Below are 18,262 nucleotides of genomic sequence, written 5' to 3'. Positions count from 1 at the left end.
TGAGGCAGCCTGCCTTCTAGTCGCCTGGAGTAGGAGGATGGATTATTTAATTTCTTCCCTTCTGGAGGATGGCATGAAAAAGCAGGGAGCTAGGAGACATGAACTTTATCTGGGCCATTCTCACCTTCTAGCATAGGGATTTGGGGTTGCTGTATCTTAACTATCAGGCTGCAAGTTTTTTTTCTTTGAGACGGAGTCTCACTCTGTCGCCTAGGCTGGAGTGTGATGGCGCGATCTCGGCTCACTGCAACCTCCGCCTCCCGGGTTCGAGCGATTCTCCTGCCTCAGCCTCCCGAGTAGCTGGGACTACAGGTGCGCGCCACCACGCCCAGCTAATTTTTGTAGTTTTAGTAGAGACGGGGTTTCACCATGTTGGCTAGGATGGTCTCGATCTCTTGACCTCGTGATCCAGCCGCCTCGGCCTCCTAAAGTGTTGGGATTACAGGCGTGAGCCACCGCACCCCGCCCAGACTGCAAGTTCTTGAAGAGCAACATCTGCAGCGGATTGACCCTTGTGTCCCAGCCGGAGACCTAGCGGAGTGTACCGTCAGCATGGAATCAACATCAGACCAGTGCCATCATTGTCTCAGTGCCACTCCTCAGTGGCTGCAAGGCCTGGGCCGCCCCTTCTTCCTGTGACTGTTCCTATCTGTAGGCATGCCATCCCACAGGCGCCTAGCACTTGGAAGGCATTCCTTCAATAAATGTCGGTGGAATCTGGAAAGAAGGTGCTGAGGTTGGGGGTGAGCAAAGAGCAACCCTCTCCATCCCTGCTCTGTCTCCGGTTAAGCAGTGGGGAAGGTCTCAGCTGTAGTGATGCTGAAACACTTGGGCCATGCCACTGGCAAAGGACTTGAGGCCTCTAAGGGCCAAGTAGGAATCGATAGTTGACTCTTGCCCTGGCAGTTCAGCATACTGGTTGAAGAGCCAGGTTTGCAAACAGACCTGGGTTCCAATTCTAGCTCTGCACCTTCCTAGTTGTAGGAACTTAGGCAAGATAATTTTCTGAAACTTCAGCATCTTTGTGGAGATAACCAGTCTATTATTAAACTACCCTATAGTTATTGCAAGGATTATGCAAAGCTGAATGTCTAAAGGTGCTCAGCACAGGGCCTGCCACTCACTCCATGCATGGGCAACAGGGGCTCTCTTTGCTGTGTCTTATGAAATGTAGCATGCACAGCAGTCAGCAACCACTTGGGCCCAATTATGTATCATCCCTGGGGCACAGAACCTCCCTTTGTATCCCCTTTGCCCTGGCAGGGGGCAAGAACAAAGAATTCTAAATAGACAGTTTATTTTCTAAGAATCAATATATTTTCTTCCTTTGAAATAAATACAAACCAGTTTGAAAGGTGGGGGAATCTATGGGAAAGAGAAGGGAAAAGGGGACAGCCCCCAGTCTTTTTTTTTTTTTTTTTTTAGTACCAAATGACTCTGGCGCGACCCGGAAACGCAGTTACAAATGAGAATAATTTAAATTCTCCGATAATTACAGTATTTACAACAGCAGGGGAGGGAGTCACCTAGTGCCCCTCTTCCAGGCTGGACAGATGCCCACTCACCTCACGACCGGTAGGGGCCCCAGGCCTCTAGGCAGTTATGGATTCTCCTGGCATGAGCAGGTAGAGGTGATGGGATGGCCTGTTTTACGCAGTGTCCTAACTTTGGCCCACCACCCCGCCCTACAATGCTGTGAGGTCTCTGGAGCTTTTTCTGACCTGTGGGCCCTCCCTCTCCTTGCGCTGAACTGCCATTGGCCCTTGGAGTGTTCTGTACAGTCCAGCTGCACTTAGGGCAGGAGGGACCTCCCCCACCCAGCTTCCCCTGAGACTGGCCCCAAGACCAGAAATGAGTCAGTGCAGAGGCCGGTGCCACTCCAGGACAGTGAGCAAAGGGGAGGAGAGAAGTCACAGGGCACTATAGGTTGGGCTGTGTTGAGCAGTATCAATCACTATCGCTGGTCTCACTGCTCTGCTCGCCTTGCACCTTGCTGCGGTGCTGCAGAGCCCTGTGGTAGGCGATCTGTACTGACTTGCGGATGTTGGACTTGCGGCCCTCCAGCATCTTCTCCTTGTCTAGGTCCTGGTTCACACCCAGAGGAACCAGCTTGGTCCTGGGCAGCCATTGCCTATAGGATAAGGTGAAGATCAAATAAATCATCTCAGGGAGAACAAGGACCAGCCTTCCTCCTCTATTCACTCAAACACACCGCCCAAGCACCCACTCTGGCCAGACTCTGTGATGGTCCCGGCCCTCAAAGGACTGCTCATGGTCTAGAGATGAAAGAGCCCAGTCAACAGTTATACTGTGTGATGGTGACGGGAGGGTAATCACAGGGTATTTATGGGTACAAAAAGGAGGCACCCTGACCTCACCAGAAATAGCTACCCTGTGCCATAGGCTCCAGGCAGACTTTACTGACATTGAATATCCTCTGCAGACAATTAACAAAAAGACTACATGTGTAAATGTTACAGAACAGGGATTCAGAGCCTGAATGTTTATGCCTGCTTTATCCTCATTTTGTCACTGTGGAGGCAGAGGTGGGAAAACTAAGTCTAGAAGCCATCTGAGTCTGGGTGGGAGCCACCTCTATATTTGTCATAAGTCTCTGATGGTCCTTTGGTTTCTAGCTACAGCTGTGTCCACTAGTGCCCACTCAGCCTCTCAGACACATGGTCGACACAACCCTTTCGCTCAAAAAACTGTTCTAAGTCCCTCCCCCACTGACTTGTGATAGCCCAGTCTGCCTGTTGCTGGAGTTTCCTGGCAGTCTGCCCCCATACCACACAGGGCTGCATCTGTGGCTGTGAGTCACACCAAATGCTCCCCTCCTTACCAGGTTCGTTTGTTGTCAAAGAAGAGCACGAGGTAGAGATGCTCTCGGGCTTCCTGGGTCATCTGCTCCCCAAGTTTCAGCACCTCCAGTGGGGGCACAGGGATGGGAACCCCATGGTGGAACATACCTTCTCGGGGCATCTTTGGATCAATGATCTGAGGATATAATAAGAGCCCAGTTTGGTTCAGTCCATGTCCTCCCAAGGCTTTTCCTCCTCAAGAACTTAGAGAGTATGTCTGAAGTGGGGACAGAGAGGGTATCATGCTACTAGAACTGCAATGCTGACCCTCAGCTTCTTTCCATGCTAAATTATTTCAGAGCCCAAGGAGCAAAGAGAAGCAAAAGGGAGAGATGAAGAAACTGAGTGGGAGCCTCTAAGTGGTACTCAAGCTGTATCTGCCCACCAGTCTACCTCACCAAGAAACTCTGTGCCCCACAGCTCAGCAGGGAGTAGGAAAAGTCTGCTAACTGTGAATCTGTATTCTGGGATTGGAAAGCAAGAAGCGTAACAGAAGCAAGCATACCAGAGCTGGGTATGATGGATAGCCTCGGCATTTGGCCCACACGAGGTCCAGAGCATCCAGCGGGGAGTCCTCATCCTCTGACAGCCAGCCAGCTCCCCGGCCCAGACTCTTCCTTACCACTTCACAGGAATGGGGGAGAGGGGGTGGATCAGCAGCTGGGGGGCTGGCGAGACCCTGACACTGGGTCCCCAGCATCCCTGGCCTTGGGCAAGGGAACTTACTGCTGTGGCCCACGCCGCGGCCAGTGCCCACGGAGTAGGCCTCATTCTCAGTGCCTGAGGTATCCTCACTGCTGTCCTCTGGGAAAGTGCCCCGAGAGAAGGAGGGTTTGCCCCGGCCTTGTTTTGAGGGCGTTGTGCTGTGGACAAGACAATGGGAGCTCAGCTCAAAGGAGGGGAAGAATGGGGAACAGCATGGTATATGTGCCCTCTGCTCTTAAAGCCCCCAGGGTCTGAGACTTTTGGAAAGCAGAGGCTATATGAGGAATTTCAAATTCAAACACCCACAGGGGCTAGGCTGGTGACCTAACTGAGGTGGGTTAGACTGAGCAGTGGCGGCAGGAGTGCATACTCTAATCATCACCTTAATCCAGGATGGTTCTCTCTGTTCTATTAATGGTAACACTGATTTATTTATTTAGCAGAGAACCTTGAGTTTGAGCCATCTTAATCTAGACTGAGATGGCTGCCACCCCACTTCCAACAGGGAAACCTACACAGGCCCAAGAGCCCTGGAAGGGCATCCCCTGAGGTTGGCCTTGATCTGGAGGGCTGGTACCTGGTCCGGTCTGAAGCAGCGCTGCTACTGCTACTGCTGCTGGACTCAGAGTCTGAGCTGCTCCGGGGAAGGCTGCAGTCATTACGGTATACCAAGAAACTCTTCTTCACTGGCTGGTTTCCACCGCTGAAGCCATTGGCTGGTAAGTCTTGGTTGAAGGGAAGGGGAGGAGGGAAGGAACCAGTCAGGAAGATGTAGATCAGAGATGACATGGAGGTAAGAGGGACTTGGAGCTTGGGTTCCCCTTCTGTGCTGGAAAATTCCTCCAACCTTGGCCAGCAGAGCTAGCTCTGGGCAGTGTCTACCACAGTTGGCCACAGCCCTGCTCCACCCCTTGCTTCCCTTGGCAGTTACTGGCTTTAGGACACAAATGGCTTAAAGGGCAGGAGATCCCCAAGGAAGGTGAGAAGAGAAAAGGTAAAGTGATACAATGGAGGCAGGGGGCCCTGGGTGGGACTTTAGCTGGGTTCGTAGTGTCTCTGGGCCTCAGTTTTCCCAACTGTAAGATGAGTGAGTGGAGTTAAAGGATTCCTAAGGGCCCTTCTAGCTCGCTCTTTTATGGGCAAATAAAGGGGTAACTGGGAGTATGCTGGGAAGAATGGCAGCTTTGCTCACTCTCTTAGGGGGCTGGGTGATGGTAAGGCTCACCCATTGGGGGGTCTTCTGTGGACTTATCACTGTCGCTGTCTGAGCTCGAACTGGGCCGGGGGCTCCTACCCCGCTTGCGCTGACGCAGGGAACTCATGATGGGGAGCTGGGGGGGCCCCACAGGACTGCCTCCGTGGCTGGGGGTCATCTGGCTCTCCCGGTTTTTGGGGGGCCGGCCCGGCCTCTTGGGCGGTCCAGCTGTCTTCGGGTTCTTTTTGGAGAACAGAACTGAGGTTCTCCTGCCCACCTCATGTGCGGGGGTTGAGGACATGTTGGGACCCAGGCCTGGAGCAGAGAAAGAAAGAAGGAGAGTTGGTGAGGGGCCTAATTTGAGAAAGGTAGATATCCAGGGTCATGCCCTGGGCATATAGGACCATTACTCCAGCTAACGTTGGGGAGATCATTTTAGGGGCTTGGAATTTGGAACATTAACTCTTATACAAATAGCCAGAGAGGCAGCTAAGAGGCCCCCGATTGGGGAATGAGGGAGAAAGTACAGCTAGCTGAGTAGGAGGGACCTCTGCCTGGGGAATGGCAGGGGTTGAGTGTGTGCTGCAGAGCCAAAGTCTGACTTGCTTTGGGGTCCACCTTGCCATGGGATTCAGACCTTTGCTTGTCTCCTGGCTGCTGCTCTCCTCTGCCGCACTATCTGTCTGCCCATCCTTGTCACAGGCTGCCGGGTGGGGTGTCAGACTGCCCCGGCTCGAGGGGCCATGCCGCTCAGGGCCATCACGTCCCGTCTCTCGCTGATGGGCAAGCTTCCGCCGCAGTGCCGTCATCTCTTTCTTGATCATCTTCGCACGCCGTGAGCGGCCCACACTCTGCTTGCTGGCATTCACTTCGTCCAGCCGCTCCAGAAGCAGCTTCAGCTGTTCTTCCACTGGCAGGTGCTTCTGGTTCTCCAGCAAGACCAGCCGCTCTTCCTCGGCTGCTAGGGGTAGGGTTGGAGGGGAAAGGTCAGACTCAGGGCAGCCCTCAGGGCCCCTTGAACCTGGGCAGGCAGCAAGAAACCCACTCATCCCCCCTGGGCTTCTCACCAGGAACAGCTGTAAAATAGCAGCACCAAGATGTGGAATGGCGGGCACTGCTATCCATTCACCCAGTCTGGCTTCTTGGGGAGCATTCCTGGGGATAGCTTGCCACTGCTCAGCCTAGCTGCTTTCTGCCTACACTGCCTGCTCCCAGGAGGGGACTTTTGGAAAGCTGTCCATCCCTGGCATTGGCCTCTTATATGTGTGTGTGACATATCACCCACCATCTTCAGTGTGGTGTGTGGCCTCATCTCCAGCCAGGCTGTGGGGGATATGCATGCCCGTCTCAAAGTCAATGCCCATTTTTTCTGCCTGGCGCCGGGCCTGGCGGAGCACAGCACCACCCTGCTCACGAAGCCGCACTGCTGCCCGGTAGAAGATGGTGTCCTTGGCGTTATACTTGAGGCAGTTGCTGACGATGAGGTTGAAGTCCTCCTCAAAATCATCAAAATTCAGGTAGCGGTAAGCCTCCAAGTTCTGCTTCATGGTGAAAAAGTCCATGGGCTTTTTGATGTGGTCTAGGTAGTCAGGTACCTGGAAGGGCAGGGCAGGTTTGTTTTAAGTGGAGATATCCTCCTTATTGCCCTGAACCCTGCTCCTAACAAGCCCCCCTGAAATACATCCAGCAACCTCCTCCCACCACAGTTAGAGGCAGGCATATAGCACAGGGGAAAGGAAAGCTGGATTCTGGTCCTGACTTTACCAGTCACAAGCTGTGTGACTTTGGCAAGTCTCTTAACCTCTCTGGGCCTACTTTTCCTCTCCTGGAAAATGATAAAAGTAGAGCCAAATATACTTTCTAGACTATATGAGGCTTTTGTAAGAAAATGGCTTGGGGACTCCTCTGAAAATAAACACCACCTTGCATTCCTATAGCTCTTTTTACTTAACAGTAACTTATAAGGAGGCTGCTGCCTCAGGCCTCTCATTTTATACCTTTTAGAGAGAAGAGTCTGCCAGTCAGGACCTAGGGCTTCAGAGCTGGTTCTTTAGGTGCTGAGCCTTCTAAAGTCTCCGTTCTAGGGTTCAGCACCCCGAAAGTGTCTTCCTGCCCTGGGATTATTCATTTGGCAGACTCAGTCCCTGCCTCTGGGGAAGGAGTGCAGACTGCCTCCCATTCTGGGCCCTTGGGGTGTGACAGGGACAAGACAGAGTCCAGGTGATACATGTGGCTCCAGTTCATCCTGCCCCAGAGCCACCAGCCCCTCTCTTCAAGGTCCCCATCTAGTCCTGGCCCAGACCTGCAGCAGGGGTCCAACTGGGAGAGGAACAGAGAGAAGGTGGAGTGAGGGGAAGGGATTCTTACTTCGTCCAATTCGGTTACCTCAGACAGAGGGACCGGCTCGCTGAAGATGTTGCCTGTGTCCTTCTCTTGGAGCTGCTCCAAGGTTTTGCGAAGGAGGATGAGGAAAGGAGTCAGCTGCATCTCCATGGCAATCTGCTGAACCTTGATCTAACATAGAAAAAGGCCTGATCAGCCAGGCCTCGGCCAGTTCAGTGGCAAAGAGGTCTGAGGATATGGTCCCAGCTGGCCTGGGAACCCGCCTTCTTTCCCACCCTCACAGCTTGGTGTACTCATACAGGTCTACCTTCTATGAGGCTCCACCCAGGGAAACTTGCACCAACAATTCTGGCTTCCCCCTTTCTTGAACTACCAGCACCAGCTACCTATGTCACATAACTGAGGATTCTGTTCATACGCTCCTGTGACATTCTGCTTCCAGCAGAACTAAAAGCACACCGAGCACCAGGAGACCTGACTCCAGCGTCAGCCCTGCTGCTATCTGGCTGGGGGACACACACTATTCCTTCTCCTGGGTCTTTTTTTTTTTTTTTTGAGACGGAGTCTCGCTCTGTCGCCCAGGCTGGAGTACAGTGGCACGATCTCGGTTCACTGCAAACCCCTCCTCCCAGGTTCACGCCATTCTCCTGCCTCAGCCTCCCGAGTAGCTGGGACTACAGGCGCCTGCCACCACGCCTGGCTAATTTTTTGTTTTTTCTTTTATAAAATAGGGCTGGCCCAGGAGCACTCACCGTCTCCCTTTTGAGTTTTTCCCGCTTGCGGATCAATTCCACCAGCAGCCGAGCTCGCTCCAAGTCATGCCGGAGCCGCTGCCAGGACTTGAGCTGTTCTTTAAGGGCCCAGTTCTTATCCTCAGAATCTCTCTGTAGAGGCAAAAGGAAGATCAGAGGATGATTAGAAAGCCAGAGGAAAGGTCAACAGGGAGAAGAGAGCCCAGGAAACTCAGGTCAAGCCAAAAGAGGGAGCACAGTAATTTATTGGTAGTGCCTCAATCTGTATGTCCCCAAGGCCTGGCAGAATAAATGCCAGGCCTTATGTGTTTGTTGAATGAATACATAAACACATAGGAACAACATCTTTTCATTGAAGATTCCATGCTGATCCTAGTTTGAGGGCTAGCTTAAAGGAGGAAAGAGTCTAAGCCCTCTGACACTGGAAACTACAGTTGCAAATTTTGGTTTTCGTCCCCCTGGCGCTAGTTCCCAGAGCCCACAGGGAACTGGACACAGTACCCCAACTTGGTCACAGTTCCTCTGAGATTGCAGGTGTGTCTGCAGGCGACGTAGCAATGGGACCCCATTCCGTGACTGCCGCTTCAGTGTCCAGTAGCTGTGCAGCCTCTGCATGAACTGGCTCTTCCTTTGGATGGTCAGGCGGTTGGTGATTTTACTAAGCCTGGCAGGCAGGAAACAAAGAGTAAAACTTGTTGGGCCCTGATTCTCTTAAGCAGAGCAAGGGTCTCTGGCCAGTGAAAGTTCCTGAATGGGGATGAAGGGAGAGTATCTCTTGTCCAAAAGGCCTGGGACTCTGGACTTAAGGCAAGGAAGAAAGAGTGGTGCCATCAGTGGTACCGTGGCAGACAGGAAACCAAGCTCCCAGCACTAAACCAGATCCCTAACCCTGTACACCAGCGATCAGGGACTTCTGCCCCTAAGACTGCTCTAGTCACTGCAGCCCAGAGTACTATTTGACCCTGGGAGCCCCACTGAGACTGAGCCTTTGAAGGTTTTAAAATGAAGTACAACTGTACAGCAGAAATATACAGTAAATCAAATAAACGGCACAAGAGAACTAAAAAAATCCCTGGCCATCACAGCCCAAATGAGCGGCAGTAACCACTTCACAACTTCTTGAGCTTCCCCTTCCCTGCTTTTCATTCTATTTGTTTCTTCATATTCAGACCATTTTTTCCATTGCTGCCAGTGGCAGTTCCATCCTCTTCCATCCCAACTTAACAAACCACACCATCAAAATGAAGGGCAGTTCCAAAACACCTGTTAGCTATGCCAGATAAAAGCTGACATTTCTGGCTCTTAATGTGAAAGTCAGGTGACCTGCTAAAGACAACTATCTGTTTTGAAAATATGTTCTTTCTAACTTCTATGCAGCTCCTGGGAAGATAGCCCAGCCCTGCCATTCCACTCCTGGGAAGAAGATAGCCCAGCCCTGCCATTCCACTCAGGAGGCTGCCAGCTCCTCTCCTGGAGGCTCCTTTCTCCCTCATCTGCCTGTCCACCGGCTCCCCACATACCTGTGTGGTGGGATGCAGGGCACTGACACCACAGGTGCTGCTGCCCGCTTCTCTGCCAGGATCTTCCGTGCCTTCTTCATTTTGATCCGGGACTTGGCCTTGGCCTTCTTTACTTTCTCTGAGCTCCAGCCCTTACCCTCATCCTCCTCCTCATCTTCATCCTCCTCACCCTCGCTGTGGGACAGGGCAGGCAGTCGGCGTGCTGAACCTGGAGGCGTGTGGATGTCGCAGTAGGCTGTCTTGCGGACACTGAAAGAGGTGCCGTTGGCGCCTGTCTCCCGCACAGGCTCCATCTTCATGTAAAGGCCAGCCTGCTGGGCGCATGTCACATGGAAAGCTGTGTAACAGTTGGCCTTGTGGCACTGGATGCAGGCCCCTGAGCCCCGTTGTTTGCAAATGTAGCAGGTGAGCTTCCAGCGAGCTGGTGGGATGTGCTCAATGCTGTCAATAGGCTCTAGGAAGACCGTGTTGGCGAAGCAGACCTCAGGGATCCACAAGGCACACACCACATGGGCCCACCGCCCGTCATCTGTCTGCTTGAAGGCACCGCCCTTGTTGGGGCACAGGGCACAATCCACAGCACGAGAGGGTGACTGCAGGCAACGGCGGCACAGCCACTGGCCCTCAGGGATATAGGGGACACCGTAGCACTCCTGGTGCACGGCCAGGTTGCACATGTCACAGAAGAGGATGACATTGCTGTTCTGGCACTCACCATCATTGCAGATACAGCAAACAGCATCCTCGTCCACTAGCGCATTAGGGTCGCCTTTATTATGACTCTCAAAGTACGACTCCTTCTCCAGTCGGTCCATTAGGTACTCAAAGATCTCCTGCGGGATGGGACTTACACCCTCTGTCTTCCGACGCTCATTCATGATATCCAGCCAGATGTAGTCCTCCTCGTCCATGTCATACTCTACTTCCTCGTCCAGCTCCTCTGCAGACTTCTCGATGTACCTACGGTACACACAGGGAACTCAGCATCACATGGTTGAGATTTCCCTCCCTTAAAGACGATGGGTCATTTGCCACTAAGCACTTACTCTGTGCCTATGCCCTTCAGATGTGTTGTCTCATTTCATCCTCACCTTAACTCCAGATATTATAGGTACTATCGTCGTTTCTATTTTGCTGAAAAGGAAACCTAAGGCTTGGAAGGTTAATCACCTGGCCCCAGCTCACTTGTGAGAAAGTGGTGGAGCTGGGATGTGAACCCAGGTCTGCCACTGCAAAGCTCATGTCCTAGCTGCTATATGTGACACCATCTTCTTGGGGTTGCAGAGGCTCAGCCAGCCTCCTCTAAAAGGAGGAAGGTGGGGCAGCTAGTACCCCTTAGAGTGGTCCAGATGATGGTACGAAGAATCGGGGAAGAAGGAAGGTCATTGGATGTCATTGACAAATTACATATAAGTTGTTTTAGCACTGGTGGGCAGGGCCTCGACTAGAGCTGCCATGGATCTTCTCTCAGCTAGTGTCAGCATCAGCTCAAGGCTCCGTCAAACTCTAGGTGCTATGTTTGTTCACTGGATAGCCTTGGGAGATAACAATTATAATAGCTAAGGTTTACTGAGGATTTCCTATGAGCCAGGCATTGTGCTTAACTATTACATTTATTCTTACCACAGCCATAGAGTTAGTGTTCTTGTTGTCCTCATTTTGCAGATAAGAAAACTTAAGCTTTGAGAAGTTAATCAAAACATAGATAGGTCACATAACAAGGGAGTGGCAGAGGCATTCAACCTCCAGCCCAGTGCCTTAATGTCCAACCTGTATCACTTACTGTGCCAACAGGCTTGGAATTGAGGGCTGCTCTCGGTGCTTGTCACACAGAGAAGGTGCTCCTTGCCTGCCATGCTATAGGTGGCCTAGACTCTGGCACTGTAAACTACAGGGTACAAAGGAAAGAATGGGGCTTTGGCTTCTAAGCAAACCAGATTTAAATCCTGCCTCTGCCATTTTATGACTTTTAGGACATCACTGCTGTACTAAACCTCAGTTTTACTGATGACAGAACGAGGATAATACCACCTACTCACAAAGATACTGTCAGGATTATATGGAATTATAAAAATGAATAGGCCACAAACTCTTGGCCTTTACATTTATTTATATAGTACCTTGCCCAGTGCCTACTACCCCATCAGGCTCCAGCAACCCCCAGCAGGCCCATGGAAGGAAGTGTGAGCACCTTGGTGTAAAATGCCACCTAACCACTAAGTCATGTGTGACCACATACAGACGTGTGCAAATATGTACATTTATCTTTTTATTAAAAAGTTATTTTGAAAAATGAATGAGCTAAGTCAAGTGGCACACAGCAGGCCCTAGAAAAACATTAGCTTGTTTCTCCTCTCATGTGGGAAATGGAACTTTGGCTGCTAGAGTGGGCCAGCACACACAGGCTCTGGAGCCACACTGCCTGGGTGCTGTCTAACAGAGGGCAAGTGAGCTAAGCTCCCTGAGCCTTGTTTGTTCATCTGTAAAGTGGTGATGCTAATAATCTGAACCTATTTCACATAGCTATTCTGAGCATTAAATGAGTTAATGCAGGTAAAGTGCTTAGGACAGTGCCTGGTGTGCAGCAAGCACTCAATAAATGTTAACTTATTAGTTTTTGTATGGCCTTTACCCACCTTCCTAGCATTATAGCTGTGTATGTGTCTAACTCCTCCACTACACGACAGAAGTGGGGATTGTGTCTGATTCGCCATACAGATACAGGCACTCATCACTGTTCATTTGAAAGGCATTTTGGGGGTGGAAGGGAGGAGAGAGACTGAAACATTGTTAAGAAGCAGCTTCTTCCTTTTTAGCCTTTTACCTCTTCCCCAAGGTGACTGCAACCTCCCTATCTTTGAACAAGGGTATGACTCATGGATGGTGTGAACCATCTGGCTTCTTCCAGGCCTTGGCACCAGCTCTCTTCAGCACCAATTCTCACCCTTTTCTCTGCCATGACACACGTGACATTATGTGATGGTGCATAACACACTCCCACAGGCACCCAGATTACAGGCTGCAGTACAGATAAGGTAGGCTGCATGTCACGTATAATTCCTGGCACACCAGCTGACATGCCACCCTCTCTCTCCCCCTCAAGGAAGCATATTAGAATGCAAGCAAGAGAAAGTGATGCTATTAGAGAGATGACCTCAAATCTTCTCAATTTATATAAAAAGTAAATCATTTCCAAAACTTGGGCAGTTTTACCAACAGTGGTAACAAATTCCATGCAATACACATCTCAGTTGTTTGCAGTGTACCTGCTGAGAACTGCTCCCCTGAAGAACAGATCTGATCCCCAGAAAGAAAGAGTGAATCTAAGTGGAGGGAGGAAGAAAAGCAGCTGAATGAGCTGGGCTGGGCTGCCTGTTAGAGCAGAGAGAGCTCAAGGGCCATTGGGAGGGAGGGGAAGTCCAAAGAGGGGTCTGTGTGTTTGGAGTAGGGCAGAGGTGGGTAGGGCAGTCAGTGTGAACAGAAAAGAGAAAGACTGGAAAGCCAGAAGGAAGTGGAGTTGGACTGAAAAGATGAAAGAATGGGAGAGGAAGTGGGAGATGGGCTTAAACTCAAACAGTGGAGAGAAGAAAGTGCTACAGGCCATATTGCTTGTTTCTAGATTTGCTTTTAAAGAATTGAGATTTAGGCCGGGCGCGGTGGCTCATGCCTGTCATCCCAGCACTTTGGGAGGCTGAGGCGGGTGGATCATGAGGTCAGGAGATCGAGACCATCCTGGCCAACATGGTGAAACCCCATCTCTACTAAAAACTCAAAAATTAGCTGGGTGTGGTGGCGCGTGCCTGTAATCCCAGCTACTTGGGAGGCTGAGGCGTGAGAATTGCTTGAACCCAGTGGAGGTCGCAGTGAGCCGAGATCGCGCCACTGCACTCCAGCCTGGCAATAGAGCGAGACTCCGTCTCAAAAAAAAAAAAAAAAAAAAGAATGGAGGTTTAACATCATGTGGACTGCACTTTTGGTAAAAAATGCTTTTCATATAAAAGCTTTTATGACAAATCCTCCTCAGAGACCAGGCCTTCTAAGTAGCTGACAACAAACTTACACTCTTGGCAAATTAACTCATCAGAATGCCTTTTTTGCCTTGGATGCCAACTTTCAGAGAGGTTTTACACTTGGTTTTAGTGCCTTCCTTCAGCCAGGATTTCTCCATGTAGTTTCACCACCACACTGCCCCCCATATTCCTTCATCTTTTACCTCATGTTAAAGAAACAATTAAATGACAAAAATAAAAGGGCCACTGGAGGAGTATTAAATATTGTTTAAGTATAAAATACTGCTTAAACACGTTAAAGGACAGATGACAATAACAGAACAAATAGTGGGAGAATTACCTCTGCAGATTTACAAAGTGCTTTTAGTACCTTATGAAATCAGTGATCCTAGTCTTCTACCTTTAGGGAGACAGAGAAATACCGTATCTGCTCTGCAGATGGGGTCCTTAAAACACCTTAAGTTGGATGCATTTCCCAAGGTCATGCATAAGGAAATGGAGAGGACCAGGAATCAGAAACAGGATGTTTTGCCACAGTGGAAACAGTACAGCTATGGAGTCAGAGGGACCTGGGTTTGAATCCCAGTTCAGCTATCTACTGGCATGTGATTTTAGATAAGTCTGGCCAGGCACAGTGGCTCACGCCTGTAATCCCAGCACTTTGGGAGGCTGAGGTGGGTGGATCACTTGAGTCCAGGAATTCAAGACCAGCCTAGGCAACATGGTGAAACCCCATCTCTACAAAAAATTTAAAAAACTAGCTGGGCATGGTGGCATGTGCCTGTAGTTGCAGCTACTCAGGAGGCTGAGTGGGAGGATCACTTAAGCACGGAAGGAGGAAGTTGGGGTGAGCCAACTGCACTCCAGGCAGGGTGACAGAGCCAGGCCCTGTCTCAAAAAAAAAAAAAAAAAGGATAAATCTGGCACCCTTTCTTGACCATAGTTTCCTCATCTGTGAAATGAGAAAAATACCTACCTGAGAGTTGTGAGAATAAAATAAAGGAGTAGCGTGTGGCACTGTAGAGTAAGTGCATTAGTGGCATACCATTCCACTCACTGCCCTGGCAAAATCAGTGTTCTTTCACTGTTCTTTATTCCTATCACTCTTCTATCTGTGCCTCTCACCTCTCTCTGGCTAGTGAGCCCTGCTTGACCAGTTTTCCAGAGCTGCAAGGTAGAGGTGGCCTTACCGGTAATAGGAAGTTGGCCGGGGTGGGGCATCAGGGGTGTCCTGTTCCAGCTCCCGATAGACCACCTCTGGCAGCTTGGGAGTGGTGCTCGCAGAAACATTATGGTGGTGGTGATGGTTGGAGTCCTTGCGCTTCTCCTTGTTCTTATGTTTGCCTGACTTGGGAGTAGCAGCTGGTGTCTCAGTGTTCTCCTTGTTGCTGCCATTCTCAGGGGCCTCCTCAGGGGCTTCCTCATCCTCTGACACCACATCCAGGTTGTCAAAGATGCTGATGCGGTGGACGCGGCCATGCAAGTCCACCTCCACCATGCGCTGGGCCTGTGCATAGCTCATCACCTCACGGCCTGGTGACTGTGAGACCTCTGAGGGGCTGGGTGACTGCTTGTTGGCTGGGCGTGACTGGCGCCCCTTCTTCTTGTGCTTGCGGAGTGGAGTCTGTTGTGGGGGTGGTGGGTTGTCGTGGTCATAGTGGTACAGGTGGTACTCAATACCACTGTAACTCTTGTAGACCTTTCGGCAGGTCTCCACCGGGCACTCGTATGGTGGCTTAGTCGCCCGCAAGTTGTGGCAGAAAGTCTTCACATCAAAGTCCACCCCCATGCTGTCACATCTAGAATACACAGATCAGTTAACGTAAGGCTGGGGATGAGTTCCTGGCCATTTGCACCAGAGACCCCAGTCTTTCTAGCCCTCCGCCTCACTTGGAGTCACCAGGTTCTGGCCAGCCTACCTCTACAGTGTCTCCAAATGCCATCTCCTCCACCATAGCCCATATCTGGGCCCTCATCACCTCTTGCCTGGTTATCCTGCCCTATGTCTCAACTTCTTTAGCCCAATCTCACATCATGTAGGAGAATGATCTTTCTACCAGGTAGTAATGATCATGACAGTCTCTTCATTAAAAGCCTCCTGATGCTCCCAGTTCCTTCAAGATAATATTCCAAATTCTCTATGATGCCATTCAAAGAGCTCCTTTCACTGACTGGCCCTAGTCCTCCTTTCTTTTTACAAGTTACAGCTGTTTTTGTCTACACAGGGGAACTTGCCATTCCCTGAATGTTATAACCTCTCATTCCTGCAAAATGATCCCTATTTGGAATGCCCTCCATACTTTCTGATTGGTGGGCTCCTACTCATTCTTCAAAAAACCAGCTCAAATGTCACTTCTGACACAACTTCTCTGACTCTCCCATGGGGAGCTGTTTCCACAGCATTCCATTCTCACCTCTACCACAGCACTTGACATACTGAAAGTTGTCTCCCCCCTGGACTGGGAGCTGCGTAGCAAGGGTACCAGAGCCTATCCACCTCTGTATCCCCAGTACCTAGCATGCGCTGGACATTCAGTTTTTGGCGAACGAATGAATGACCTGTTGAACGAATAGCTGAATGAGGGGATCACCAGACTGAGAGCTCAGATGGGATGAAGGCCATGTAGAAAGCTGAATGGGTGGGTGGCTAATGCTTTAGCGTTGGACTCCTGCAGAAATCACTGGATCACAGAAAGAATTCATTTACTTTTGAGGTCTTTATGGGGAGCCTGGCCCTGGTACTGGGTAGGAGATGTACTGTGAAACAAAGTGAAAACTGAGGTCATTTAGTCAGTGACAGCAGCTTGTATTACATTTGAGCTCTTCACCCACTCACGCAACATCAACTGAGTGACTACCAAGTGCCAGACCCTAAGGGTACAAACACGAACGCGACAATCTAGGCATGCTCAGCTCCATGCGGGTCCGCAGGGGCCCTCCCTCCCCCCTCCCCAACATTCCTGGGTGAGTGTAGACAGCAGATGGCACCAGGCCTCAAGAAGCCCAGCTTGGTCAGAGACTGCCCCAATTTCTCTCGGCCTAGTTGAGTTCAACCATTCAGCTAGGGGCTTGGCACCATCCCAGCCAGGCAGGGCTATCATGAGCTCCCTGACAAAATAACCCCTCTTGGCCTCTCCACCTGTGCCTTAACCAGGCAAGTGGGCTGCTCCAGCTCCACTGTCAACGGCTCCTGACTTTCACATCAGTAACGCTACACGTCCAACTGCAACTCTTCTATTTCCTACCTGCGGCTGTGTGTTTAAACATAAACCAACCGAAGCACAAACAAGCTCTCCTCTTTCCAAACTGGGTCCCGGGTGAATGGTTCCCAAAGCAGCACAGCGAATCGGCAATCTCCCCTTGGAACCCGGCAGCAGAGGCACAGGCGAGGGAGACGAGAACTTAGACCAGAAAGCCCGTGGGGGGAGCCCAAGGAGAATGGCGGCTGCATCTGCCCCTGAAGCTCAGGGGGCTGGAGGAAGTAAGGGGCGGGGGCCGGAGGGATAGGGCTGGGCCCCGGCAGTGCCCGCAGCCCACTCTCCGGATGCGGCGGCGTTTCCCCTTTGTGGAAGTGTAACAAGTGAAACAAGGCTCCCCGCCTGCCACTAGCCCGGGCAGCCCCAAAAGATACACTGTTGCCCCAGGATGCCTGCTGGGAAGCAATGCACTGTCAGTTCTCCCAGCTGGAGTTGCCAGAGAGGCTCCCGGGCCACGCGGCTCAGTGCGCGTCCCACGAACGTAGCCTACCCCTTCCCTGCCGGCCACTCCCGCCCTGGTCCCAGGCCCGCACTCACCGGCCACCTCGAGTCCGGGCTCATCGCCGGGGGCGCCCGCCGGGGCTCCGACCCCACTTGGGGAGGTCGGCGGGGAAAGTCGGGCCGGGAAGGGGGAGCCCCAACTCCGGAGACCGTAGACCTCGCCACCCCGGCCCCCTGCCGCCCCACGCTTTGGTCCCGGCTCCCCGGGATTCCTGAGCTGACCCCTGCTGCTCCTGGTCCCGCCGGCGCCCTGGGGTCTCAACTCCGTCGGCCGCCGCCCGTTTCGCGAGCCCCCAAGATGCCCGGTCTCGGGACCGGGCGCTGCTGGAACAATGGAGGCTCCCAGAGGCAGCGCGAGGACAGCGGCGGCGGAGACCGTGGCGGCAAAGGCTGTGGCAGCGGCGGCGGCAGCAGCGGCGGCGACGGCGTCTGCGCAGGGTAAACGTGGCTCCGCGGCGCTACTGAGCTGCACTTTCGCCACGGATCCCCGCCCGCCCGCTGAGGCTCGAAAAACCGTGCTCTGGGATTCAGAAAGGACCCTGGACACCCCACAGGGCTTCTCTAGCTCTCCCATCTTAGAGTGAAGTTTCTGGAGACTGAAGTCACCGTACTCGGGATCTGGGGTCGTCGGGCGGTTTGTGGCGAATCTGCAGCCACGGACGGTGAGCGCGGGGCTGGGCGTGAGGAGCCCGCCCTTCTCCCCTCCCCCTCTGCCTCCTCCCTATCCGCTCCCTGCCTCCTGCTGGCGCCGCGGCTGCGGGAGGGACCTGGCCTTGGTCTCGGAGGAAGGCGGTGAGGCGGGGCCAGAGTCACGGGGCGGGGCTGGGGGCAGGGCCGGGAGCAAGAGGGATGCGGGCTGGAGCCTAAGGGACCGGTAGTTATGGGTAGGACCGGGGCGGGGCTGGAGACTAGACCGGTCTGTGGGGCGGGGATTGTGGGAGGGGGCGGGGCTACTGTACAGCGGGGGCCTCTTAGAATAGCTGGGTAAAAAGTGGGGCTAAACAGAAGAGGAGTACTCGGGAGAGAAAGGGCGGAGCTTTGGATGAGCCTGGAAAGTGGAGCTGGACTAGAAATAAAGAACAAAGTTGGAAAAAGCGACGCGAGGCTGAAGGGAGCAG

At 52.2% G+C, this 18,262-nt stretch overlaps 1 protein-coding gene across 10 annotated transcripts; it reads right to left on the bottom strand.

The window, feature by feature from the left end:
* Positions 1-1,294: 1,294 nt before the first annotated feature.
* BRPF1 (bromodomain and PHD finger containing 1) lies at positions 1,295-17,604 on the bottom strand. Of its 10 annotated transcripts, none has more exons than XM_019023402.4 (14): positions 17,181-17,604; positions 14,577-15,185; positions 9,377-10,336; positions 8,358-8,520; positions 7,857-7,988; positions 7,147-7,275; positions 6,047-6,356; positions 5,399-5,719; positions 4,792-5,076; positions 4,144-4,291; positions 3,588-3,724; positions 3,367-3,485; positions 2,843-2,997; positions 1,295-2,131 (listed from the first exon to the last, which is right to left on the bottom strand). In XM_019023402.4, exons 2-14 carry the CDS (start codon positions 15,173-15,175, stop codon positions 1,948-1,950), a joined length of 3,642 nt encoding a protein of 1,213 aa, XP_018878947.1. In that variant the 5' UTR covers positions 15,176-15,185; positions 17,181-17,604; the 3' UTR covers positions 1,295-1,947. The 10 variants fall into 10 exon arrangements, with proteins under 10 accessions (XP_018878947.1, XP_004033597.1, XP_004033598.1 ...); XM_004033549.5 differs by having other exon boundaries at positions 5,399-5,722; positions 17,181-17,575; XM_004033550.5 differs by having other exon boundaries at positions 5,399-5,722; positions 7,129-7,275; positions 17,181-17,323.
* Positions 17,605-18,262: the final 658 nt, after the last annotated feature.

This window comes from Gorilla gorilla, chromosome 2, assembly GCF_029281585.2.
Source record: "Gorilla gorilla gorilla isolate KB3781 chromosome 2, NHGRI_mGorGor1-v2.1_pri, whole genome shotgun sequence".
Lineage (NCBI taxonomy): Eukaryota > Metazoa > Chordata > Mammalia > Primates > Hominidae > Gorilla > Gorilla gorilla.
This window is presented reverse-complemented; position numbering and strand designations above follow the sequence as displayed.

What these genes read in the sequence shown, in the direction of transcription:
- BRPF1 (XM_019023399.4), bottom strand. Translation starts at nt 15,175, where the DNA reads ATGGGGGTGGACTTTGATGTGAAGACTTTCTGCCACAACTTGCGGGCG. An exon ending in CGGCCAACTTCCTATTACCG is followed by an intron (nt 10,337 to 14,576) that starts GTAAGGCCACCT and finishes TGTGTACCGTAG; the next exon opens with GTACATCGAGAAGTCTGCAG. An exon ending in AAAAACTCAAAAGGGAGACG is followed by an intron (nt 7,276 to 7,856) that starts GTGAGTGCTCCT and finishes TTTCTATGTTAG; the next exon opens with ATCAAGGTTCAGCAGATTGC.